At 37.1% G+C, this 27,767-nt stretch overlaps 1 protein-coding gene across 7 annotated transcripts in view; it reads right to left on the bottom strand.

Annotated features, from left to right (window-relative positions):
- nav2a (neuron navigator 2a) overlaps nucleotides 1–27,767 on the bottom strand; it is a 217,840-nt gene that overhangs the window by 96,272 nt on the left and 93,801 nt on the right. For 2 of the 7 annotated variants that reach the window (XM_051900035.1, XM_051900029.1), the window contains exon 1: nucleotides 7,837–8,535. The exons of 4 other annotated variants lie outside the window; for them this stretch is intronic. In XM_051900035.1, the coding sequence (XP_051755995.1) occupies nucleotides 7,837–8,046 (210 nt within the window). In that variant the 5' untranslated portion in view covers nucleotides 8,047–8,535. Of the gene's footprint in view, nucleotides 1–7,836; nucleotides 8,536–27,767 lie in introns of those variants that run through there. One more of the 7 variants, XM_051900034.1, reaches the window with a different exon arrangement.

Below are 27,767 nucleotides of genomic sequence, written 5' to 3' on the forward strand. Positions count from 1 at the left end.
ACCTTAAACTATTAACTATCAAATCAGCCGAATTCAATTGGAAATTTCCATTGACTCATTCAATCTGAGCTATATTCAAACTGGCCTGGGACAGTCTCACTGACACTTGGCATGTTTGGTTCGATTAAAAAGAAAAACTGATGCGATTTCGCTGCCCTGGTGCGCACCAAACAACAAACTCTGGTAAGGTTTGACTGAAATATGATTGCAACATGACCAAAGACATCTAAATTAATCAAAAATAGGACATGATGTCACAAGATGCGACCCTAAAAAAAAGGATGAAATGCTCAAGCATTCCTGGTTTTTCTTGTAATAGGAGCTACGTTGCCCATTTCAGTTTAGTACAGGCGTTGGAACCGATGTCTCCTTGTAAAAGAACCAAGAGAAACAAACTACAAGTGTGAACACACTGTAAATGCAAGTAAACTGATCCTACCCAGAATCCACCTGCTCAAAGTGAGGACCTCAGTAATTTCCATTGAAATCAAAGCAGCCAATGACCATTAACCTAAATCCCAGCAAACATCACAACTCACGCTTTCACTACCGACAAAGGTCAAGCACTCAAAGCTTCATCAGCTGTGACCTTTCACCTCGACCTGAACACAAATGCATGTTGACCTTTATACTGTTCACATCGCCCACTTCACGCCAGATCTGCGGTCAAATTACCAAGCAGCATCCGGACACATAACGACACGTTTCTCGGCATGGTGGCATTTCTATGATGGAGTACCATAAAGCGAAGACAAAAGGGTGAGACTTAAACAGACAGACACTCAGGACGACAGATGTCTTGATTGACATGTCCAAGGACAGATGGAGGAAGTACATCTAAACATATGCAGATCACAAAAAGACAGACACCCAGTCTAGAATCATCTCATTTATAAGATCTAATGAATGTCTCTACAGTTAGTTATTCTTTTACACTTAATTTAAAGTCTTAAAGTCAAGATGAAATCAAAACTGACCTCAATTTCTTTCTTTAAAGTGTAACTTTGCAGATTTTTAACCCGCTTTGTATTGTTACAATGTCGGCAGTATATGTAAATGAACATGTGTTCACATGTGTTCATCTGTGTTACCTGGACCGAGAAATTAACGTTTATTTGTCAGCAACAGACTTTTGACATCTCCAGGGTTTTCGTAAATAACTCCAGATTATACTTCCGCATTTTTGTATCCCCGCCAACAGACAGTCGGATCAACAGAGGGTTATTAGCAGAAGAACTGAAAATTGTATCATACTATTGCCACGTTCCAGGCAACCCGTAACCCGTGTTTTTCCAACCTTCTACCCGTGAAAGTGCACTGGAACGGGAATCAAACCCGTGACTTCCCACCCATGAACTTGTACTAGATCGATGTACTCCCAGTTCGGCACTCTGACGTCACATAGCCCGCGAAACAACAATGGCAGCCCCTACGGATGCGGTGTTTATGCAAGTGCGCGGTAAAATAACGTAAAATAAAAGTTATAACAGCTCCTCTTGCCTTATGCGCCGTTTTTCCTCCTCCGTTTCCCTCAAATAAGCAAGGAGTAAGCACCTTTGGCGATAGAAATGATTGTAAATGAGCATAAGCCCCGTACGGTCCGCCATGCTGGTTTGTTTACACTCAGGCAGTTTGGCGTGACTTGCCTGGAAAGCTACAAAGTCGTGAGTCGTTGTTTGAAGTCGTTACTTACGGGCTCAAAAACCTGCCTGGAACGCAGCATAAGTCTACTCTTTAAACAGCATTATGGTAAAAATGGAACACTATGGCAACAGCTTTCTTTCAGTTTCCCCCCTCCGTTTGGCCCACACTGTGTTAGTAGTCATCCAGTTTAATATGTTGACTATAAACACTTTTCAGATTTTTTGGCGTTCTCTCCTTATTTATGATTCTTTGCAGCCTTTAGCCATTGCCTGCAACGTTGTGGATCCTTCACTGGAAACCAAAAGTAACTCACTCCCGCTAAACATTCACTCTTTGAATTCTTGCACCCAGAAACAATACAAGTCAACACCATTATGAATAAAAGTTTGCTAAGAAGTATTTCCTACTAAAGCAAGGTGGTATGTGACTGGTCAAGCGTATCCATAGCAGACTGGTGGGAGTGGCCTTGGACGGCAACATGCCCAGTGCATTATGGGTGTTAAAGTTTTCCTACCTATTTGGCAAAAGGGAAGACAACAGTGTTTTTTTTTTATTTTTTTCCTCTAGTCAGGTAGCACCGATTTCAAAAAATGTTTTGCCTTTCTACTGTATAGGCAGACAAGTTTAATGAAAGCCCATTTTGCCAGCGGTGAAGTATCCCTTTAAGGGACAGTTGACCCAAAAATGAGGATTTCATCATTCATTGTTCTAAACCTGTTTAACTTTCTTTCTTCTATAGAACACACAACATTGTAAACATTGGAGATCAATCAACATTAGACCCAATGGACTTTTACTGCATGGGCAAAAAAGCACTGAAATATTCAAAATTTCTCCCTTTGTGTGCCACAGAAGAAAGTAAGTTATATAGTTTGGAAACAACATGAGTGTGAGTAAATTATGACATTTTGGGTGAACTATCCCTTTAACACATACAAAAAAAAATACAGCTTGAATTCCCCCTTTTATTTATTTATTGAGTTATTTATTTAGGTCAGGTATTACTGGGTACTGGATATAAATTTGTAAGAAAAAAGAAATTGGATTAATATCAGTAAAACAATCCTTTGAGTTACTTGCATTTCTGTTTTAAAACTATGAACATCTTCAATGTTTGTGCTGTAAACGTCCTCCAGGAATCCAGTATCTAAATAAAAGGTTTCAAACGTTCTCTTCAAACTGAGATTCACAAATATCTGCACATCGAAACCATCTTCTCCTTTAATCTATTTCAGTATCTGCCTGTTCGTTTTACCCAACATCATCTATTTCATATGCAAATTCTTGCAAGACACTTTAAGGAGAAGAAAAAATAGAAACTTTATTTGATCCACTGAGATTAGATGTTTGTTGAGTTTTATCAAGCAGGACGGGCTGCAGTTTTTCTTTTGCATTTCTGATAGGAGGCCTCAAAGGAATCACAATCTCACAGACACAAACGCAGGCAGTTTGTCATGCATTTAGGACACCTGCTGTGCACACATCACCAAAACAAGTTTCCAGAGTGTTTAAGAGTACTCTCACACAGAGATCTGTTTAGTATCGTTCGTGCCATTAGGGAACAGTGGAGTGTTACGGTAGTAGAAACAGATGGTGACAGAATGTGAAGTAGTCTTGTGCGCTCAGTGCATTCAGATTTAGCTGACTCTCTGCATATTCTGACAGCATTAAGATGCTGGCTGTGTACATGTTACGGGAAAACTCAAAAAAATGGAGAGCATGCTATGCATACTGGGTTTTCCTGGGTCAAAAATGGTCTTCGGTGGTGGCGGACGAACACAGTCATCCAGTAAAAAGTATCCTACCCATATGAAATGAGAGCCCAGCCAGTACTGACAATAAATCCAAAATAAATGCAAAGAAACAGTTTGTAATATTAACTTATCCTATTTTTTGACGGTAACCATTGACTTTCATAGTATTTTTTTTTCCTACTATGGAAGTCAATGGCTATCCTTAACTGTCTGGTTACCAACATTCTTCAAAATATCTTCATTTGTGTTCAAACTTCAGGTTTGAAACAACTTGAGGGTGAGTAAATGATATAAAAATTTTCATTTTTGGGTGAACTATCCCTTTCAGTTCAACGCGATGTACACAAAGTGAAAACTCTCGGTATTATAATCAATGAAGCCATCAACGCTGTGCAATAAATCTCTTATTGACATCGTGCTTATACTTTGTGCTCTGCTGTTTTGTGCGGTGTTGAGTGGATTTTAACTAACTTAAATACCTCTGATTGGCCATTGCGTTCATACACTTAACAGATATGTCTGTGATTGGCTACAAACATCAATGCTGCAAAAACATGTTGTAAATAGAAACCTTTGATGCTCTTCACAGAGGGACAAAGATTGGCGGGACAAAGATTCATTTTGGCAGCTGCCAAAATATTTTCAATGCAGGAAAAACCCTGGCATAAGAGCAATGCATTCTGTGTAAATTCAAGTGACCATCAGATGAAAATATGAAGGCGGGAAGCCCATGCAAATGCATGGCTGTATTGTTATGTTAATATCCTTTATCTTATTCAGTGCTCTAGTGCAGACAGCCAGTCCACTATATTAGCAAATTAAAACCACTATCACCTGAAAATCAATGTGGAGAAAGAGGCAAAGCCAGAGCCTCCAGGGCAAAGAGCATTAAAATCAATGAGCAGGAGCACAAAGGCACAGGTTTCAGTCACAGGGCAAGTGTGTGTAAGTGTGATACTGGGAAAAAATAAGTACAGAAGAATAAGAAGGTGCTCAATATGCCAACTGTACAAAGTTGAATTTTTTTACAGAAATATGTCTATAAACAAATCAAAGATAAAATGCTACATTAAATGTAGCAGGTGATAGTAAAAGGACAGACCACAACAGAACGCACAACTATAACATAAATAAATAAATAAGTGGCTTAAACATAATAAAGGTGTGTCAGAGCTATGGTTTAGTAGTAGAATATATATAAAAGGCATAAAAAATTTATAATATATTATTATAATTAATATTCATTAAGGATGCATTAAATTGATCAAAAATTTCTAAAAAATGCATTATAGTTTCCACAAAAACAACTGTTTTCAACATTGATAATAATAAGAAATATGCGCAAATTTCTTGAGCAGCAAATCAGCATATTAGAATGATTTCTGAAGGATCATGTGACACTAAAGACTGGAGTAATGATGCTGAAAATTCAGCTTTGCCATCACAGGAATAAATTACATTTTAAAATATATTCAAATAGAAAACACATTTTAAATTGTAATATTTCACATATATTATTAATAATACTGTGCATATTTCAAGAAAATTAGCTTTTTTAATCCTGATTGAGACATCTACTAATTTGAAAAAAAAAAAAAAAAAAAGAGTAATAAATTGTCTTGTGTAGAAAGTGTAATTTTTATCAGTTCATTAAATGGTTGACAGCGACAAGATTCAGCGAAGTTTAATAAGATGCTTTAGATGTAACACAGAGGTGCTTATGTATTCTTACATTTTAATGAAATGATCTAATCTCTTTACCAGATGGCAACAAATGGTGAAAATATGCAGTGTTTTTTGTGTGTTTATATACACATTCTCATTTCCAGTATTTATTTGACGCATACAATGATTCCCCGATTCCAAATGTCCACAAACCAGACATGACCTCTTTTTTGGCTGTACTTGCTTTAAAGATCTTGTACTGTGGAAATCAAGCTCATAATGACTAAATTAAATCATTTATATAATTTCAGATAATTACTTACATGAGAACAAGACGCAGGGAGAGAAAGAGAGAGATGGAGAGTGCAGTACATATTCAGAGCACTAGAGAGCACTGTAGACTACATCATCAATCACAGATCGTCATCTCATGGTTTGAATATGCCTTCTGCCCTGACTTTCTTTCATTCACTCATTCTTTCGCTCAGCCTAATCCCTTTAATCTACAGTATGAACACAAAAACCTCATGAGTTAATTGAGTGGATTAGCTTTAAACTTTGACTAACATTTTACACTAAGCTTAAAGTCACCATGAAGTTAATTTTTTTTTTTTGAAATTCATGTTTCCTCATAATCTTTAATTTAAGTAACTTCCCCTCCCACTTGCAGCAACATCTCTTCTCTTTTCTAATGATGTGTTTACTGGCCTAAGGGCGGGACAACCTGTCACTCACATGACACGCGACCAATAGCAAACCACAACCATCCAATCAATTCCTGATGAAAAAAAATCAAGTCCGGCCCTACATTTTTTCTTGTTAGAGGCCGACAGGCCATGTCACTTAGATATATGTCACAATAGGGAAGAAAAGACTATCGAAACTTCTGTTTCATGCTGACTTTAATCCATGATGCAATATATGCAAAAAGTGATAAATAGTTGTATCTTTCTAATATGCTAATTTGGTGCTCAAGATACTATCATTATTATCAATGCTGAAACATACATTTTTTCAGGATTCTTTGATGAATAGAAAGTTCAAAAGAACAGCATTTCTTTCTTCCTGAAATGCCAAAGCAAAACAAAATCTCTAGAAAGCAGGTAGTACACATTCAGCTACTATGTTGGCTGTATCTCTCACACACATACTATATATATATATACACTCACGCATGCATCATCTACTATCTCTAAACACAGATTGCCAGCGCAGCTGATCACCGCACGGCTAAATTTACTGTTTCTCAGTATAACACTTGATTCTGCTAAAGCCTGTGTCAGTGAGCCAGAGCTGCAGATTTAAATGTGCATCGTCTACACAATTGTTGTGCAATGGCGTGCAGTGATAAATAACATTAACCACAGTCAGATTATGTGTCTGAAACACACACACACACACACATTTAAAATCATGCCGGTCCATTTTTATTTGTTACATTCACATATCCAAAGGTTAAGCTATGGTTCCTGGGTTCTTTTGGATCAGTTTGTGTTCAATCTGTACCCTCCTTTCAGAGATGACACACACACACATAAGAACACATTCTCCTTTCCCTTGACAAAGCCTTAAATGGCATTTGAACGTGTTTGCAGGGAGAGAGAAAGAGAGATGTCTCCTGGGTTGCCTAGCAGACTTACTAACTCAAAAATAAACCGAGCCACACTGGCTTGCTTAGATATGACTGGAGAACAAACACACACACACACACACACACACTAGCTCAACACTAGCAGGCTGCTAAAACAAAAACTTAGCCTTTCATAACAAGTGCCATGGTATTACCATAAAATATACCACGTAAATACCATGGTTTTTGGAAATACCTAACAGTAAAATGGAAACAGAATAGTAATTGTTCAGTGTCATGACGTGTATCAACGTACCATGGTATTACCATCACTGAACCATGGTATAACCACAGTACTATTTTGTAAGAGAAATATACACAGATTTACTGCTGATTTATCTTGAGCATCTGCATATAGCCATATAAGGCAAAGACTTCCTTGACACAAGGGATGCACAATACAGTGTATTGTTATCAACCGACATTAGATGTTTTCAGTTGATCAGTATAATCAATATTAGAGATGTTGGCCAATATTTAATTGTGCATTTACATTATTTTTTACATTCGATTAGCTTTGTCATCATCAAACGGCAAAGTTAATCTTTAAAAACTAATAATTTAATACCTGTGAAATGTAATCTTCAGGATTTCTCAAGATTTAGACAAAATAATACAGATATAATATAATAAAATGATGATAAAATGGTATCAGGCACAAATGTAATATTGGTGCATGCTAACTTTTATGCAATAGTACAGAAATTGACTAAGTTTTAATCTAAAAAACATTAACAATTTACCAGTTTTTTAGACATGGCATCATAACAATAAACTTATAGTACCAAAAACTACCACAAAAATCGAATGAATTTCTGTATTATAACACATATTAAAGTCCAATGGTACTGTATTACTATCAGATACTATAACACAGAACCATGCCACTGCCACAGTACTTTTTTTTTACCATGATTTCTCAGGACATGTATCATGGTAATACCTTATGTGTTTGGACATGTACATATATCATGGTATTTTTTGAAGATCCATAGAAAATAGTAGTAATGATATTTAGTAATTTGAATTACAATTACATATATATATATACACACAAATATAAATGTAATGCATATAAAATCGCTTTACTGCAAGAAAGTAAAAAAGACCCTAAAAACCTCACACCATTCACATCATTCTAACCTGTGTGTCCTCTTCACTATCAGCAGGATGGTAGTTTTTTCCCGGCGCCCAGCCACTCCCGAGGTGGAGGTGAGCGCTGCTCTGCGGGGGACTGGTGAAGCAGGGCCGGGGGGCCACAGCCCGGGTGGGCACCTGAGGGATGGGGAGGGCGCTGTGGATCGGCTTTGGCAGTCCAGACTTCATGTTAGTGACCACCAGGATAGCAGGCATTTTCCCCTGGACCCAGAACCAGTCCAATGTATCTTGCCACGCACTGTAGCATCCAGCGTGCTTCAAATAAATCCTTATTCCCAATACAGTCTGAATGACCTTATTATGGACTTACTCTTCAAAAAAAAAAAAAAAAAAAAAACCCGAAGCGATCCACCTGTATGTTGACAAGTCCGAGATGCCTTTCAAAAGCAAATATGAATCAGTTCAGCTCTCGATTCAATTTTATCCCAGGTGTTCCTGAAGTAGCACAGAAAATCCATAGCAGGAAAAATCACAGTATCATGGAAAGGGCAGGAATATAGAAGAGCAGCTAACGTATGACAGCAGCCCACTCGCAGCGAATGGTGCTCAGCTGGTGACTGCAGGGATTTGAATTCACTTGTCCATGATCTCTCTCTCTCTCTCTCTCTCTCGTTTTAAACTCGCAAGCAGGTGTGGCTTTAAGACGGCAGCAGTAACTAGTGGCTCATGCCTGTCACCAGTGTATAAGCACTAGTTTTCTCTCAGCTGTGTGGTGTACACTCCCATAAACACACACACACACACACACACACACACACACACACCCCTCCCATCTAAGACGTCACAGCAAATGAGCGGTATGAAGCAGCAGAGGCTGGATATGATTAGCTTGTGTGTGTGTGTGTGTGTTGAGCATGGAAGGAACTATGCATGTCTTACATGTGCGAATACTGTAGATTAGAATTGACAGCTTGTGTGTGTAACTCTCTCTGCTTTGTGTGTGTGTGTGAAAGAGAGAGAGAGAGAGAGAGAGACGCAGTGTTCTCCATGTTGTGGGCTTTCCTCCAGGCACTCTGCACGCAGTAGAAGTCAAATGAGGCGAAGGTTACTTGCAGGGATTAGTAGATCTCATATTTCTGTGTTTTTTATTCATTATTACTTCCTCATAGACATTAATCACTGCAGAGATCCACCTCTCTTTCTCTATCTTTGTTTTTAATGCATTTTAGAATGATAAAGTAGTTTAGAGAGACATTGAAAGACCATAAATCCTGCATATAAGAGGTTTTCATTTGCATTTCTTCATTTTAACAGACACTTTTATCCCAAGCAACTCACACATGTGGATAATACAAGCACACGTGATTATTCAGAAAACAGTACAAGTTGAGCTGCTGTATGAAATGGGAGCCAAAGCTATGGAATACAATTTGGTTACTGCTGAACCGTCTGTTAATCAAAGAACCCTGAAAAAAAATGTATCACATTTTCCACAGAAATAGTAAACACAACCGTTTTCAGTGCTGTTGATCATAAGAAATGTTTCTTGAGCACCAAAGTAGCATATTGTAATGATTTCTGATGTGACACTGAAGACTGGAGTAACGATGCTGAAAATCAACAAGAATAAATTGCATATTAAAATATATTTAAATAGAAAAAAAACAGTTATTTGAAATTGTAATAATATTTCACAATATTATAGTTTTACTGTATTTTTGATCAAATAAACGCAGCCTTAATAATGAAGTATTCATTCAATTCCCAGAGCTTGCACCTGACCTAGGCTTTCTCACTTAGCCCAAGGCAATATGTTAATAAAAAGGCAAGCTCCGCCCCTTTATTAACATTTGGTTAATATATACATTATAGGGTCTGACTCAGAGCAGTATTGTAGTAGTTGTGAGCTTTGCTTTTAAAAACATAAAAGACAGAATGACACCGCCTGGTTGAAAACACTAGTTGTATATGCATTAACTAAACTCTATATGCATCAACCAATTGCAATGCAATACTCAACTAATGTCCACCTAATGACTTTTGGATCAATATCCCACCATCTGTAGCCTATATCATGACATTTTATGATCTTAGGGCTGTTGGCGGGTGAGTAAGAGAGGCAATTAAAGGATAGTTCACCTAAAAAAAAAAAAAGGAAAATACTGTCATAATTTTACTCCTTCTCATGTTCCAAAAAAGTTGAAAACGTATTTTTTGTCCAAATAATGACAGTCAATGGGGTCCAATGCTGCCTCCTGCCTTTTGGATCCCATAAAATTTTACTGAATAGACAAGAATGGTTAAAATGTTCTTTAAAATATCTTCTATTATGGAAAAACATTCATCTCATTTTTGGGTGAACTATCCCTTTGACTCAACAATTCTGGGGCCAAAAGTCTAAACCTGATCTCAAATTATATAATCATCACTAATTATACATCTTAGCATATTTAATTTGATTTCCCAGACTTCCCATCATCGACAAACCTATAGTTATTTGCCACCACACCCATATACAAACAGTTGCATTTCAGGAAACTATGACCAAAGACAATGGATGCTACCCAAGAATGACAACATAGATGTCAGTTTTAACGTACTGACATAGTCCAATTCAACTCAACATTTCAAATTCAGGTTAATGGATTGGTTGAGAAGCTCGCTCATAATCACACTGACAGAGTTCAGTCATTTGTGAAATGAAAGGGACTGAAGTAATGAGAAGATTTGGGGTCTCAAGAGTCTTGAAGTATTCCCAGATCAACACACGGTGTGCCTCCTAAAGCCAAAACGCACATAATCCTGTTACCCATAATGCAAATCTGTGTGTGTTTTTCATCTCTCTGTGTATGCAATTATACAAATTTGAATACATAATCTTCCTAGGTGTATGAAATGCAAAGAGAAGTGCAACTAGAAGAACAAAAGGCAAAACGTAGATCTGATTAGCTAAATAACTGAGATCAAAACGTAGAATAATCTTCCATTGGTGATTGGTGTTCTCATTTGAAGGCCATATTTTTGAGTCATTGCCAAGGCAACCTCTGTTATCATTCTGCTAGAAAACTCAAGAGCAAATCACTGTTATTTTACCACATCTGTCAGTGGGGCACAAGAATAATATCAATAATTCCTGACACAGTCACGACAGCTCCATTAAGGTTTATGGTGAAAATTGTGTAATTAAAGTCTGATTGATGGCTTTTATCTTCAAATGTATATTAAAGGGGACCTGTTATGCCCTTTTACTACTAGAATAGAATGTTCAGAAAACACCTTATTTTCTACACTGTGTTCCAAATTATTATGCAAGTTACATATCGGTAAGATTTCAGTACAATAAACATTCAGATTTTAGTGTTTGTTTGTTTTATTTTCCATATCTTTTTAGCTAACTGGTATCAATCTCAGACAGGTTTGTTGAGTAGTTTGCCAGGTCTATGGAAACCCTACTTAAAGAGATTGTTCCACATTATTAAGCAAGTCACAGTTCGCATTCAATATGGTGAGGAAGAAAAATCTTACTGAAGATGAAAAGCATGAAATAGCGCAATGTTATGCAAAAGGCATGAAAACAACTAATATTGTGTGAAAACTGAATGATTATCAAACTATCATAAGATTTGTGTGTAATTTGCAGCACAAGATAACTCTGTCAGATAAAGGCTTATTAATAAAAGTTTCTGTCAAAAAAAATTAATTGTATTAAAAGGGCAGCTATAAAAAAGCCACTGTTGAGCAGGAAGCTGCTGGTGTCTGTGGAGTCTCAAGAAGCTCTCCATGCAGGCTGGCAGTTCTGTATAAAGTTGCATTTCAGCCACTCCTAACCAAAAGCTCACAAAGAGAATCATTTACAGTGGGTTTAGAAATACATGAAGACTCATTTTTAAATAGTTTTATTCACTGACGAATGCCGTACTACAATGGATGGTCTAAATGGATGGATTTCTGGATGGTTGGTGAATGGCCACCACGTTCCAACAAGACTGTGACGTCAACAGGGAGCTGGCGGGTGATGATTTGGGCTGGAATACTGGGAAGTGAGATGGAAGGTCCCTTTAGCGTCTCTGAGGGTGTCAAAATGACTTCTGCAACATATGTGGAGTTCATAACTGACCATTTTCTGCTATGGTATAAAAAAGAAGGATAGTGCCTTCTGAAATACAATGCACTATGCACTATCCCATGCTGCAAAAAAACACCACAGCAATTGAAAATGTATTTCTACACCCACTGTAAATGTTTCTCTTTGTGAGGTTTGGTTAGTGGTGGCTAAAATGCAATTTTACACATAACTGCCAGCCTGCATGGAGAGCTTCTTGAGACTCCAGAGACACTAGCAGCTTCAAATACCTGTTTGCTGCTCAACACTGGCTTTTTTTTTTTATAGCTGCCCTTTTAATACAAATCATTTTTTTGACAGGAACTTTCATTAATAAGCCTTTATCTGAACGAGTTCTCTTGTGCTGTAAATTACTCACAAATTTAATGATAGTTCGATAATCTCCATTCAGTTTTCACACAATATTAGTTGTTTTCATGCCTTTTGCATAGCATTGCGCTATTTCATGCTTTTCATCTTCAGTAAGATCTTTCTTCCTCCCCATATTGCATGAGAACTGTGACTTGCTTAATAATGTGGAACAACCTCTTTAAGTAGGGTTTCCATAGACCTGGCAAACTACTCAACAAACCTGTCTGAGATTGATACCAGCTATCTAAAAAGATATGGAAAATAAAACAAACAAACACTTTCTTTGAAAAAGTTAAATCTGAATGTTTATTGTTCTTAAATCTTACTGATATGTAACTTGCATAATAATTTTGAACACAGTGTAGTTTACATGACATGTGGACATAAATCCTTATCTGGAGCAAAATAAGCAAGATGACATTCAGTACAATCTATATCTTTCAATATACACAAAATTTAAATGACATCTTTTAGTTTGTCAGCAGATTTAAAGCGCCATTTTAGAAGAGTGCGCATGTGCATACGAACGCTAGTATGTAAGAACGAGCCTATAATTGAATCTGGAAATAAAGCAAAATAACTGAGAAAAAAGAGAATTAATCCTCAGATGCCATGTCCATAATGTAACAAGGTTTAAAGTCTCAGGGAAGGAGGAGGCGGGAACAGGTAAACATTCAACGTAACTTTTAATCATAAAATAAACAAACAACAAAACAAAAGTAAAGCGGCAGCCCCTCGGAAGACTGTCGCATATAAACATAATAACAAAGTCCAGGCCAGGTCCTCTCACATCCTTCACTGTCGTTACTCCAATTTTATCCTTCCGAGCTCCTCCGTGGGACTCGAGGCTCATTAGCACTCGCGTCAACATCCTCGCTCTGTTCCCAAGGCTCTCGGCCCCGCCCGGCTTGCCACACATAATTCATAACAAAAATCTGGCATTAATTCAGTCTCAAACTAATTCATTAAAAGAAGTTATTATCCACCATCTGAGTGACATCATTAACCAACATGGTTAAGCGACAAATTTACGACAATAGAGTATCGGAAAACAGTTGTGATTAACTAGTTGATTTCTTCAACCATGCATCATACTATGGCAGATAAGCAGCGAGTTATGTCTTTGTATGGGAAACTCACCTGTTTAGTTCCTGTCTCTATGAAGCCCCTCCTTCTGAAAAGCGCAATCTGCTCTGATTGGTCGGCTGGACCAGTGTGTTCAAGTGCGTTTCGGAAGTAATGTAATCGGTGTATGGCCGAACACCATGTAACAATGACTAAACATGTCCCTTTAGGGGCTCCATAGAATGCATTATTCATTTTCCGTGCCTTTCTGAATAAGGTATTTGGCTTTGGGCAAACCCCTAATGGCAACACCACACTTCTAACACAACTTAAGGCCTGCGTATGCCTTGGCCGGGAATTATTTAAATGAGGAATATTGTGACGTGTTCACTCCCGGAAGAAAACTCAAGACTACAGTGGAGGCACTTCAGGGAGTTCAGAAACAGTGACACTGATATAGAGAAGAACTCCCTTTAGAGTGACTTTGTAGACCGTTTCATGCTTAAAAAGCAACATTTCACACTAAGTTGAACTTGAAAATGTAAAAAAAGCATAATAGGTCCTCTTTAAAACAGTTGCAGGTGTGTAATATCATGGGTTGGCTGACTAGAGTCTGTTGAGACCAGAATGAAGCACACACACATATACACATACACACTTCATCATGAGAGCAACCTTTGCTTTGGCTTTGTAGTTACAGATTGACATTTTCAGTCCAATCTATTTTTGAACCTTGAAAACCACTTGAGACTATACCAAACCCTGGAGATCTGCAGCATTTTAATTACAATAAAAGCCTCAAGCTAATCAAGCACATGACATTCCGGACATTCCCTAAGAAAAAAAGAAAAAAGAAAAAAAAACACTAAAGAGTAAGCCAAAATAAACATACTATTTCATATCTTAAGGTTATTTCATGTTTGACCAAATGATCCTTTGTAGTTTAATTCATATATTCAATGACTCAAATTAGACTGAGAAGTAACCACTTCTTTTAATGACATAACACCCATCTGTGCTACTTTCATACATTATACATTTATTTTTTAATTTAAAAAGTGTAATCATAACTTGTTTTAAAACTAGAAAAAAAACAATAAAATAAAAAATAATGATGAGAATAAAAACAGGATATTTTTTTTTCAGACCCCACTCATAATAAAATCTTCCTGGTGTGCAAAAAAGTCTCATATTTTATATGTGAATCTATCCCAAAAATTCAAGTACAACCTCGTACAGCAAAGAACAACTAAAATATAACTTTACAATAAGGTTCATTAGTTAACTACATTAGTTAACATTAACTAATTATGAACTGCACTTATACAGCGTTTATTAATCTTTGTTAATGTTAATTTTAACATTTACTAATACATTATTAAAAAATAAAGAGTTTTATTTGTTAACATTAGTTAAATGTACTGTGAACTAACATGAACAAATTCTGAACAGCTGGATTTTTATTAACTAACATTAACAAAGATTAGTAAATACAGTAACAAATGTATTGCTCATGGTTAGTTCATGTTAGTTAATACATTAACAAATGTTAACAAATGAACCTTTTTGTAAAGTGTTACCAATAATAGCAAATATTGGTTGATTCATTATTCACATGCCTAAAAAAAAAAAAAATCTCACTACATTAAAGCCATGAAAAAGGAATAGATTTGGAAAAGATCATGTGACCACAGCTCGTTGCTCTAATGAAGCATGTATTATTAACTCATAATTAGCTTCCATTTGCCTCCTGCGCTCTGTCTTCTCCACCCTACACTGCAAAATGACTATTTTAATATAATCCACATCTTAATGTCCCTGTATTACAATCAGAATTTTAATTTTATACACACTAATGCTCCCATACTTTATTATTAAGATGCTAATAAGCATTCATTATGATTAGTGATGCTTCTTCAACCGTGATGATGTTCTGAGATCTCAACTAATGTTTCCTCATAAGACATGGCATCATTTAGCTAGGCATAAGGGAACTTAAAACTCTGAAGCCCTCAAAATAATCAGCTTTAAAATGCGTTGAAAGAAAAATGTAGCCGTGGTTGTTGTAGCTACAGCGAACAGACGCAACACGACCATGTTAAATCAGTAATGAGCCGTGAGGCACTTAACTACTGATCAAACATTTCCATCTGCTACCATTAATGTTTACTACTGAGAGTTACATTGAAATAATTTAATATCAGTACTAGATACAAACAGAGATGTAGAGTGAAAAGAGTATCATTTGCACTAGATCAGGGGTTTCTACTCTCTCTAATCTCTACTTGGGAGGAGTATACAAAATGAGAATTATCCCATATCATTACTGTACCTAAATGTGTGTGGCGTCCACTTGCATATGCAGAGTAGCTGAAAAATTATTAACATTCACAGTTTGACAGGGTAACAGCAAAAGATTCAGCTAGTGTAATTTACTTGAACTAATGGACTGTCATTGACTGGAACAGATCACATTTGATTTCATTTTCATACCGCTTACCCATTCAGTTCTCCCACACAAGAGCAGAGGTTAAAATCTCTAGGCCAACACAAACTATTATTCCTTACAAGCTTAAGAAATCCTGAAGCAAAGTGATGTCTCATTAGTCAAGAGCAGGAGGGATCTCATAGTTGTGTTGTTTGGCCATATGAACGTCGTGTTCTCAAAAACCAGAGGATGACGACTCCACAGGGAGGCGAGCGCTTTATGAAATGTATATCTTCGAAAGAGCAGTAATGGAGAATTAAGCACATCATTCATCAAAACAATACATACCGTTCTTAGTATCAAGTATTCACAGATATAATGTTGGAAAGCAAAGCAACATTTTTTTTTTCTCGTTCTAACTTCAGGACAATGAATAAACACCACATTTTTTATTATTATTATTATTATTATTTTTATTTCTATTTCAACACATATAAACAAAGATACGTTCAACACGTATAAAACAAAAAATAATATATACACATAGTCTTAGTCTTGGCAGACTAGATCTGCAACACTGCTGCATGAGTACGGTGGGTATCATTTGAATTTTAGCTATTTCAATTCCAATTTTGATTCTGCTTATCGATTCGGATTCTTATTGATTCCCAGTTTCGATTCCAATATGGTAAAAAAGTCAAACATAGATATCAAAAATATTTATTCTGTGTCTTTTTGCAAAACATTGTTGCAGCTGAATACCATGAACAGCAGCCTAAAGAACAACTAACTAATAAACTAGACTAATTTAAATTTCAAACATTATTAAAGACAAGTATACAGTCAGTAATACAATAAGAACAAACAAGCAAATTAGCAATAACACAAAATAAAAATACAACTTAAAAAATTCAGAAATTGAAATGAAATGTAAAATAACACTGCATAGTTTTCTTTTTATAAATAAAATATAGATTAATCCATATTAAAGTTACAAAAGTTATTCAGTCAAGATCAGTGAGTGAATTTCTTTTTGTGACGAGCAGGGCGGGATGAGAGCCGTGAGAAAACGGCGCGAGGAGGAGGAGCTCCGGAAGCATAAAGGGAGGAGCGACGACAGTGAAGGACAAGAGAGGACCAGGCCTGGATTTATGTTATGTTTTATTATGTTTGTTTTATTATGTTTACTTTCGTTTTGTGTTTGTTTATTTTATAACCTTATTAAAGTTGTTTTAATGTTCGCGTTACATTGGTGCCGAAATCCGGGAGGAAGGAGGGACATGCTGTCGGAGAGCCCTCGCTGCTGAGGGGGATCGCGGTGCTGAGGAGGTCGGGCAGCGCGGAGGAGTGAAGACCGCGAGTGGCTGCTCGAGGCGGTGGTGCTGGAGCGAGGATACAACAGGTGGGACAGAGAGCTCGCTGCCATGCTCCTGGGTTGAGGTGGGGTGGCTGCCATCCAGGAGGGAGCGGAGAAGTCGCCGACGTTCGCCATGGGCCGGAGCCTGCTGCTGTCCACCATGATGGGGAGGAGGAGGGAATGGGGGACTCGCTGCCGGCTGCCCGCAGCCGGAGGAGCCATCGCCGGCTGCCAGGGGGCGGAGGAGGATCAAGCCGTCCACCAAGCGTCCAGTACCATCGCATGGCACCGCAAAGAAGAGCCTCTCGGCTGGCTGTGGACCGCCGGACAGTGTGTCCGGGATCAGGACCAAGATTTTTTTTTTTTTCCTTTTTCCTCTCTTCCCTCTGTCACTCCTTGTGCTTCTGTCTCCTTTTCTCTCGTCTCATCTGTCCTTACCCCCAGGTACTGCGGCCGCCGAGACTGGCCCCCGGGGGGAGTAGAGCACCCCCTCGGGAGTACCCCCCGGCCTGCGAGGGGTGATGGGGGTATATGTGATAAGCAGGGTGGGGCAAGAGCCGTGAGAGAATGGCGCGAGGCCGGTGGCGTGATTGCTAAGGAGCGTCACCTGCACACTGCACCATCTCGTATCTCTCACAGAGGAGCTCCGGAAGCATAAAGGGGGGAGTGACGACAGTGAAGGACGAGAGAGGACCAGGCCTGAACTTTATGTTATGTCTGTGTGGGCGGCAGTTGTCCGTGAGGGACTGTCGCCATTTTACTTTCATTTTGTATTTGTTTATTTGATGATTATTAAAGTTTGTGAACGTTCGCCGGTTCCCGCCTCCTTCTTTCCGTATATACGAACACTTTTGTTCTTTGATTAACAGTAATAACAGATGACAACAGGATTGCTGTCACTTTAAGACGGAATGCACAGATCCAACTTTTTACATTCACTGAAGACATAACCGACTGTGTTTACGAGGATATTTTGACATAATTTTGTGTGTATTTGTCCGGGAATCGAAAAGCGGAAGCAAAATTTGAATTTTATAACAAGTATCCGATTCCTGATCTCAAGTATCCGATTCCAAAATCGATTTTCGATTCCCAGCCCTATGCATGAATGAAGGCTCATAAATACAGTGAATAGGATACGAGCTGCTGCAAGGAAAGTAGGAGGAACCCCCTAGAAATCTAGGCAGGTGGTGCTGGGGAAGGTGGAGGGCTAGGAAAACATATAGAAAAAACAACCGACCGATTCCTGTTTCTAACATCGGGACAATGAATAAACATATTTTTTATTACGCCTCATTTAAACTCATCCTGCTGGGTTGTGTGTGTGTGCGTTTACGCAGTGAGCTGTACAACTCAGCTTGACCCAGAATAACAGGAGTGGAGGTCACCCAAACACACTCAACACTCAGCCGACTGGCTGGACTCCACTCTTCAAAATAACACACTATCGTAGGGGAATATTTGAACAAGGACGGCCAAGTGCGGACTGCCGACTGGTTATGTGCTAGGAAAATTAACAGAGACACATGCAATCAAATGAATATAACAAGCTGTGAAATAAATGCTGATATAAAGCAAGGCATGCATGTAGAGTCGACACACACACACAACAAAAACAGTGGCATCCCGCTGTGAGGTTTCCCTAAAATAATCTCTCCAGGAGCTGCTGTGACCCTAAGCTGTCAAAAGCAGTCACTCCAGAGATAAAAGAACACATCTTCCTGAAACCTGAACTCATTTATCTTCATCTCAGCTGACGCTGTCACATCTAGAGCAGTACAGCAGAAAGACTTTCAGATCAGCTCCTGTGAGTCAGGCATGTATCCTAGAGTGAGGGCGTGTGTGTGATCTGTTTTGTGGGCGGCACTGGCAACAGACACACAAACATGCACATGAAAAGTACTGCGGCAGTACAGTACTATAGTATAGTGATAGTATCAGATGGGAATACCATGATACTTTGATACACCGTGGTACTGAATGAATGGTAGTACATACTGTAGTATAGTAAAATACAGTGCAATACAGTACTTTGCCTATAGGACAGTACAGTAGACAAAGTAAAGACCAAGACCAGGCCAGAACTACTTAAATTTATCTAAAAATTCACATCTACTGCCTGATAAATGTTTTATATTTAATCAGTAAATACAATCAGAATAAAAAGACACTTTATAGAGCTGTTACCAAACAAATTAAATCACTAACAACCAATTCATCTTTGCACTGCAGAGGTAGAAGAAGTTACATCTGAATTGGTACAATTACAACTGCATAAATAATGAAAACAAGACCTATGTGGATGAAAATGCATTTGAGGAAAAAAAAAATATATATTATTTAATCTAAAATTAAATAAAATAAAAATTAAATATTATTTAATAGTACTAAATAATTTTACCGTTAAATTAATTTGGTATTTAATCATATTAAATAAATTCATTCATTTAATTTTTGTTTTTGATGCGCAGTGGATTATATAATGTTAAACCAACCCACCTGAAAACACCACTAGATAATAACTAGACTGTCCAGATAAATGTAACATTTTATAAAATATTTAAAAGATATTGTACCAGTAATGCATTAACAAAAGTACTAAAACTGAACATAAAAAAAAACGATATATTGTGGAAAACTTAAACTAAAACTAAACTAAAACTAGCAGTCATAATAAGTAGTAAAAACAAAGCTAACAAAAACTAAACTAAAATAAAAAATAAACTGGAACTGATGAACTGAAATGAAAATAGACATAAAAACTTACATTAAAGAGGCCCTTTTATGCCCTTTAATGGGACAGTTCACCCAAAAATGAAAATTATCCCATAATTTACTCACCCCTAAGTGTATATGACTTTCTTCTTTCAGCCAAACACAATCAGAGTTATAATAAAAAATATCCTGGCTCTTCCAAGCTTTTGAAGCCCAAAAAAGCGCATCCATCCATCATAAAAATAATCCATACGACTCCAGTGGATTAATAACAGCCTTCTGAAGTGAAGTGATGGGTTTTTGTAAGAAAAATATCCATATTTTAAACTTTATAAACTATAATCACTGGCTTCCGGCAACGGCTGTACGTGAATTCAATAGAGTCGAGTTTGGAGTGAATTTGTAACTTTACAGAACTTGTCATGCTCAAACAGCAACATTACAAACTAAAGAAAATTGAAAATGTAAAAAAGTAGGGGTGTGATGAGATCTCATGCCACGAGATCTCGCAAGATTAAAATATGACGAGATTTCTCGTAGAGGTGAAAAGCTGTCTTGCGATATTGCCATGACGGAGTGTGAGGGTGAACTTAGGATAGAATATGCTACCTCTACGTTTACATTACGCCTCCACTGTCATTTTGCTTTTTATAGTAATATTCAGTGGTTCTACCTTAATATTACAAAGCGACGAGAATATTTTTTTGTGCGCCAAAAAAACAAAATAACGTCTTTTCAACAATATAGTGATGGGCCGATTTCAAAACACTGCTTCGGAGCTTTACGAATCGAATCAGTGACTCGGATCTCCTATCAAACGGCTAAACTGCTGAAATCATGTGACTTTGGCTCTCCGAGTCACTGATTCGATTTGTAAAGCTCCGAAGCAGTGTTTTGAAATCAGACCATCACTATATTGTTGAAAAGTCATTGTTTTGTTTTTTTGGCGCACAAAAAGTATTCTTGTCGACATGAGGGTGAGTAATAAATGACATTATTTTCATTTTTGGGTGAACTAACCCTTTAATTCAGTTGGATAACGGTCGCTTCAAACCCATCCAGCTTATCTAACATGAGCTGCAGAGCTGTACGTAGTGCAGCAGGAATCATAGTTCACTGATCACGTGATGAGAGTAAGTGACGAGATGACTGACAAGACCATGGCAGAGGATTCGTTGCGCAATGGAGCCTAAGCGTCTGATAAATGTCTTATCTTGTAGAATGCGCACTCAGCACCACCGTTCCCTATTCACAGAGTGTACGATCACGTGATTCTATGATCAATTTGTGGAAAGGAGTTCAGTTAGGAGGTCAAAAGTTGTAGAAGCTCATAAATCATGTACAGTTCTAAGGTCTGAAGAGACTCGCATAAAATCGTCCAGGAGAGAAGCCAGTCAGTTGAGTTTGTGGCAAAAACTTTTACATTGCTATTACAGAGTATTGTTGTCTTATTGCATATGATAATTCACACTCAGAAAGTAGAACTGAAACGCCATTCATTACAAGATAATTAGTTATTTCAAATGCACCTGGAGACTATTTTTCTAGTCATGTATTTCATCATTGATAATAACTCCTCTTTATAAACATTAAAAACTACAACAACCCTACAGTGTAACACCATGGTAGTACATTGTTTTATACTGTATAGTATTGTGTATTATTGCACAGTGTAATGTAGTGTAGTGTAGTATAGCCTATATAGGTACAATGCAGTGGTGAATAGTACAAACTAGTATATTATTTTTGAATGGTAATGTAGTGATGTACTGATGATACAGCATGATTCAACATTCGATAACCCTAACAACATAACATCAAACATTAAGACCATCTGTTGTCACAACAAACTGTACTGTAAAGCATACGGCAGTGCTTCATGTGGTAGAGCTTCACCAGATCCAAACGCTTCGCTCTGATCTGGAGCAGAACCAACGTTGATTCTGACCACCAACCACACACAGAGCAAAGACACAGAGGAAATGTTCCCGAACACAAGACTACTGCTCTCATTTCCTGCCCTGATGCTTCAGGGGGACTAGAATCAGTGTTTTTAATTTAACAACACATTATAAAGAGCAGTAAAGAGGAAGGCACACTGCTCGGAAAATAATCAGACCCTGCGTGTCAGGGATAATCCAAATACGGAACAGGAGGGAAAACAGGGAGAACCGCATAATACGGGACTAATTAAATTCTTACATTGTGAGTACACTTTGTTTCACTTTGCTAGGAGACATAAAATTGAGGCAAACATTCAAAGACTTTCTTAACGGAAGGCTTTTGTGATATTTCTGATATGGAAATAATGAATTGATGATGAAAGCAACAGTGGTTCTAGCCAAACACCCTTCGGTGCCATCTCTCTATAAATAATTGAGTAATTGCTTTGTTAAATGGAGTCAAAACTGGCATATAATTCCAGCAATAAGAAAAAAGGTGCAAAAAACAAAACAAATCCCCCCTTGGAATTGACTTCAGACATCTTGGTCTAATACAACAAACTAGGCAATTTAAAAGGCAATGATTTTAATATAAAAACCACCCACGTGGACTTAGTTCACCTACATCTGATGGATGAATATACGCTCAGTTCTTGGTGGAAACAACTAAAAATTCAACCGTTTTCCCTCACAAGCTTCAAATTTGTCAGGTGGGTCCTTAAAATAGCTTTCATTTGTACTTCTGAGCATCTCTGTGATGCCCAACCAGATAAACCTACTTTGCCATCTGTGCTGTCCTTCAGTTTTGTAAAAGGGGACAACGTGTGTTTGCAATTTACCGTATTGGGACAAGCCTAAAAGAAAAGTACAGTACAAGGAGTTGATTCAACATCAAGCAAATGTGGACTAGTTATAGTTTATGATGGTTCAGCTTCTTGACATACTGTAACATACAATATTCACTTACTAGCAGGTTATGTCTGAAATGTCCAGAGGTCTTTAAGGTCTTTGAGTGGGCATGCTGCAGATGGGTGATAGTAGAGGTCCAGTCTAGCAGTAATGACAATCCTTCTTAACCAGATTAGGTTTAAAGGTGAGCACACAGGCAGAGAGAAATCCATTAAACAGCTTAAAGGATGCCGGTGGCGGGTGTCTTAGCATACGCTAAAACCGACATCTCCTGTCTAACGATAATCCTGTCTTCTTCTAATTGTGCTGCATGCAAACGTCTAGCTGAGCGTTCATAGATAAGGCTATGTACATATGAAAGACACATTAAAAGCTGTTACATTTTCATTCATATCTGCAAAATATTTCAAAATATTAGTAAAAATAAAGTTTGCTTTACCATTTGATCTTGAACTAGACTGTAAAAAAATAGTTTTCGAAGTGGTAAATAAGTTTATTGGAGTACATTTTACAAGAAAATACTATTTCAGTATTTCTGCGTCTAAATTTCACATTTAATTCAATGTGTTACTTCACACTTTGTCATCATTTATGAAATTTACTAGCAATTTCTGAATTAAAGTTAAGTAAATCTTACACCATTTTTATTTTATTTTATTATTATTTTTTTTTTTTTATTTTTTTTTTTTTAGTGAAACATCAACCTCTATGTGTGAGTTGTATCATTATGGCTATTATTTTTCTCATACTTGAATAAATATGAACAAACCACTTACTTTAAAGGGATAGTTCACCCACAAATGAAAATTCGGTCATCATTTACTCACCCTCAAGTTGTTTCTTTCTTCTGTTGAACATTAAAGAAGACATTTTGAATAATGCCATACAGTTGATGGGCCTTACTGACTTCCATAGTATTTTTTTTTCCTACTATGGAAATCGATGGCTACCATCAACTGTCTGGTTACCAACATTCTTCAAAATATTTTCTTTTGTGTTCAACAGAAGAAAAAAATTCATACAGGCTTGGAACAACTTGAGGGTGAATGACGACAGAATTTTCATTTTTGGGTGAACTATCCCTTTAAGTATTCGATTTTTGAATCTGAGCCATAGATAGAGTTTTCATTTAGACAAAACTCAAAACCAAACATATAGTTTCTGTTATTAAATTTAGGTAATTGAACTAAGTATGCTGTTCAGGGTGTTGTGTTCTCAGGTAATAAACTAAAAAAACAGTCATAGCAAACTTCAGCAATGAGTCGCTTCTTGATATTTCAGCCAAACAAATTTTACATATTGCTATGCTAGCAACATTTTGCTCACAATGAAGTGCATCCACACTGCTGACACGTTTACCTGTGTAGCTTATCCACATTGTGTGCATGAAATAGGCACTGTTACAGTCAAATCATGTCATCAGAGAAAGATATGTATTTGTAGATGCCACATTCGACCGCTCCAGAAGTGTCCGCCATCTTGGAACAGTCAAAATTTCAGATGCTGTCGTCATACACAGTAAAAATCAATGAGCTCTTCAAGATGCCACAACATTACACAGCCTCTGGTTGTAAAAACCTCAGAGATTTAAATTCCTGAAGAGAGTGGATAACATTTCACAGATGAGAATGTGTTGGTTAGTGTTTTTATTGTATTTCAATATTGGTGCAAAAATTCAATATTACAGGTTTTTAAATTATGGGAAGTAATATTTTTAGATCTAACATTAATGGAAATCATCTGCTCAAGTCTACTGCAGATATAGATATTCATATTGTGCATAACTACGGTTGCAGACGCATAGTCAAGTTGCTCTTGAGTGTTCACAGACCGGCTTTGACTGTTCCAATATGGCGGACGGCTTAAGTATAGCGGCCCATAGAAAGCCGCTAATGAAGCATTTATATATATTTATCTAGTCTATGATCAGAGAAGTGTTAATTAAACATCACTGCCCAAAACTATTTCAGCCATTTTTTTACCTGTTTCGGATTAATATTTTTGTTAGAGTGGAATATTTAGGCCATCACAATGTCTTCGACTCTTATATAAAGTAGGAATTGTTCTACTTTTTTTCCCACCCAAAATTCTTTATGTGCAAAAAGCAGCTAATACTAAACACCAAGACAATGTGCCACAATTTCATCTAGCTGTTATGGAGGCTAACAACCGATGATGGAAAATCAAGTATGTGCATTGACATGAAGTTACTTTAATTTGGGGACAAACAAGCAAAATGAGACGAAAGGCAAAGCATAGAGTGTTGTTTTGGATGAGCAGGGGTTCTTGTTTATGTGGTAAGCCCGAAATCTCTTGCGGCATCCTCTGCTAGACCCAACTGTGTCACATCGCATCACTGCTGTGGCCGGATTTTTTAGTCTCAAATATAAAAGCCAGACAGAAGTACTAAAGAGCCTTGGGCTCACAGAACAGGCGAGATAGTTTTAGAGTGGTTGAATACGGGGTCTTATCCTTAAGCATGACAACACAACCTTTCATAAACCCGAAACAGCTTAACGTGAAACCCATAGGTCTAACATCTCAACCCCTCGCACTTCCCACGGGATCTTACCGGCTTATAGCACTGCTGAACGTGGTCAATGGGTTATGATAAGGGGAAAAAAGCTTTACCATTGGGTACTTTGCTGCCTCTTTTCCTGCAGATCTCCTCAAAATGCCATCAGTGAATCTACCATCCTTCTTCTGGTGTCACATGTGACCCAATTCAGAGCTCCGTTTTCTATGTTCATCACTTTTGCACCTACAGCTACAGATAAACTTTAAAGTTGAACTAAAACGCCTCAGCAGGAGAAGAAGGCTTTGACAGCCCCCCTACCCTTCTACCACCCAATCATTCGCACATCCCTAAGGGCCGCACGGCAGATGCAAGCTGACTGTTCGCAAAGTGACAGCAAAGCATGGGCTTCCCTTCTTTCTTCTCTGAGCCTGAATATAAACTGTCTGACTCAAAGGGCCAAAAAATTCAGCTCATGAGGCTTTTGACACAAGCTCAGTAGTGGTAATTTACATGAACCCAGGGTAAAAAGCCTGACTTAATGGTGTCATAGTGCAGTTATGGTTTCAGCTGTCATTTTAGGTCAAGAAAAAAGAATTAGCATTTTATAAGCCAAACTTACTGTATGGAAACTGAAGTGTGTGGAGCTGCAACAGGTTCAGATTTTTATAGTTAATGAAAATAATGTATTATTACGTTAATGAGTATAAAGTATAATGCTAATTTGTATTATAACAAAGAATATAAATAGTAATTTTTTTATCCAAATAATTTACAAATTTACTGCACCAATAGAAATAGCAAAAATAATGATTGTTTCCAAACAGGTTTCCCTAAACACTCCCACTATGAGCCACTGTTCGGAAGGTCACCTGGATTTATTGGACATGACAAGGAATGTTTACAAACAGCATTTCAAAGGACATAATATAAAGGATACAAGGACAAATAGTACAATATTAATTTTTTTATTACACACACTAAGATTTGGTAAGATTTTTTTAATGTTTTTGTAAAAAGTCTGTTATGTTCACCAAGGCGGCATTTATTTGATTAAAAATACAGTAAAAACAGTAATATTGTGAAAAAATATTACAATTGAAAATAACTGTTTTCTATTTGAATATATTTTAAAATGTAATTTATTCCTGTGATGCAAAGCTGAATTTTCAGCATCATTACTCCAGTCTTCAGTGTCACGTGATCCTTCAGAAATCATTCTAATATGCTGATTTGATGCTTAAGAATAATTTCTTATTATCAATATATAGAAGACAGTAATGATATAGCAGACAATATAAAGAAGTAGAAAACAGCTGTGCTGCTTAATATTTTTGTTGAAACCATAATACATTTTTTTTTTTTTTCAAGATTCTTTGATGGATAGAAAGTCCAAAAAGAACAGCATTTATTTGAAATAGAAATCTTCTGTAACAATGTATAAAGTTTTACTGTCATTACAGTATATAAATTAATATTAATTTGAAAGATGTTTTGGGGCGACTGTATTCTTCCTAAAAGCAAGGAGTTGATTAATTAAGCAGCAGAAAATTGTTTCTTTCTTAAAGCATAAACGACTGAGCGGAGCCACAGATATCTCAAGACCAGCTGTATGAGTCAAATTCAGTCGGTTATGAAGATCCCATCTGCTCATGTTCATTTGGAAACTCAATCAAACCGCTTGGGTGGTGCGTGCAAACATGCTGTCTCTCTCCCATTACTGCAACCCATTAGTAAAAGTTGAAGAGCGCAGTTTCTGTCACTACCTGCACCATTCGAAATAATGAGTGTTTCCAGACAGGTTTCCCTAAACACTCCCACTATGAGCCACTATTCGGAAAGTCAACTGGATTTAATGGACACGACAGGAATGTTTACAAACAGCATTTCAAAGGACAAGTCTGTGAAGTGCTAGCCTGGAGGACATACACAGTAGGACAACACGATATATCTGTACGAACTGCTCCTTTAAGAAGAAGACAGAAGAAAAGAGTCTGTGACCTTCTGAATGTGACTCACGCCTCATACTCATGGCAAACATGACACAAACACGGGAATCTATGACTGCTGACTCCTCCACACCAAGATTTTCATAGTCTAATTGAGAACAAAACTGTAGTGTAAGAATATTTGGAAAGTGCTGACCTTTTCCTATATGACATTTCCAGCAAATTAGGTCAGAATTATGTAACAGAGGTTAGTGTCTGGCTATGCACTCAATATAACAACTACAAGAAAATTAGTTTAGTTTTAAATAATATATAATAAAAACAATATCATAACTAAAATATAATTGTAAGTTCACAAGAAAAATGGCCAAGGCACAAATATAACAATTGTTACAATGTTACAATTTCATGTAAGAGATTTTGAATAAATGTACATTCCAATCAATGGCATAATTGTATAATTATTTTTATTATTATTTATTATTAAAAAAACTTAAACTAATGAAACTGAACAGAACTAATTAACAATAACTGCATGGTATCTCTATGACCTTTCTAGATTGATGTGAACATTACTATACCTTCAGACCTAAAGCTACTTTAAAAAAACATATGCTTAAT

The sequence above is a fragment of the Ctenopharyngodon idella genome, chromosome 7 (genome assembly GCF_019924925.1).
Source record: "Ctenopharyngodon idella isolate HZGC_01 chromosome 7, HZGC01, whole genome shotgun sequence".
In the NCBI taxonomy this organism is placed as follows: Eukaryota; Metazoa; Chordata; class Actinopteri; order Cypriniformes; family Xenocyprididae; genus Ctenopharyngodon; species Ctenopharyngodon idella.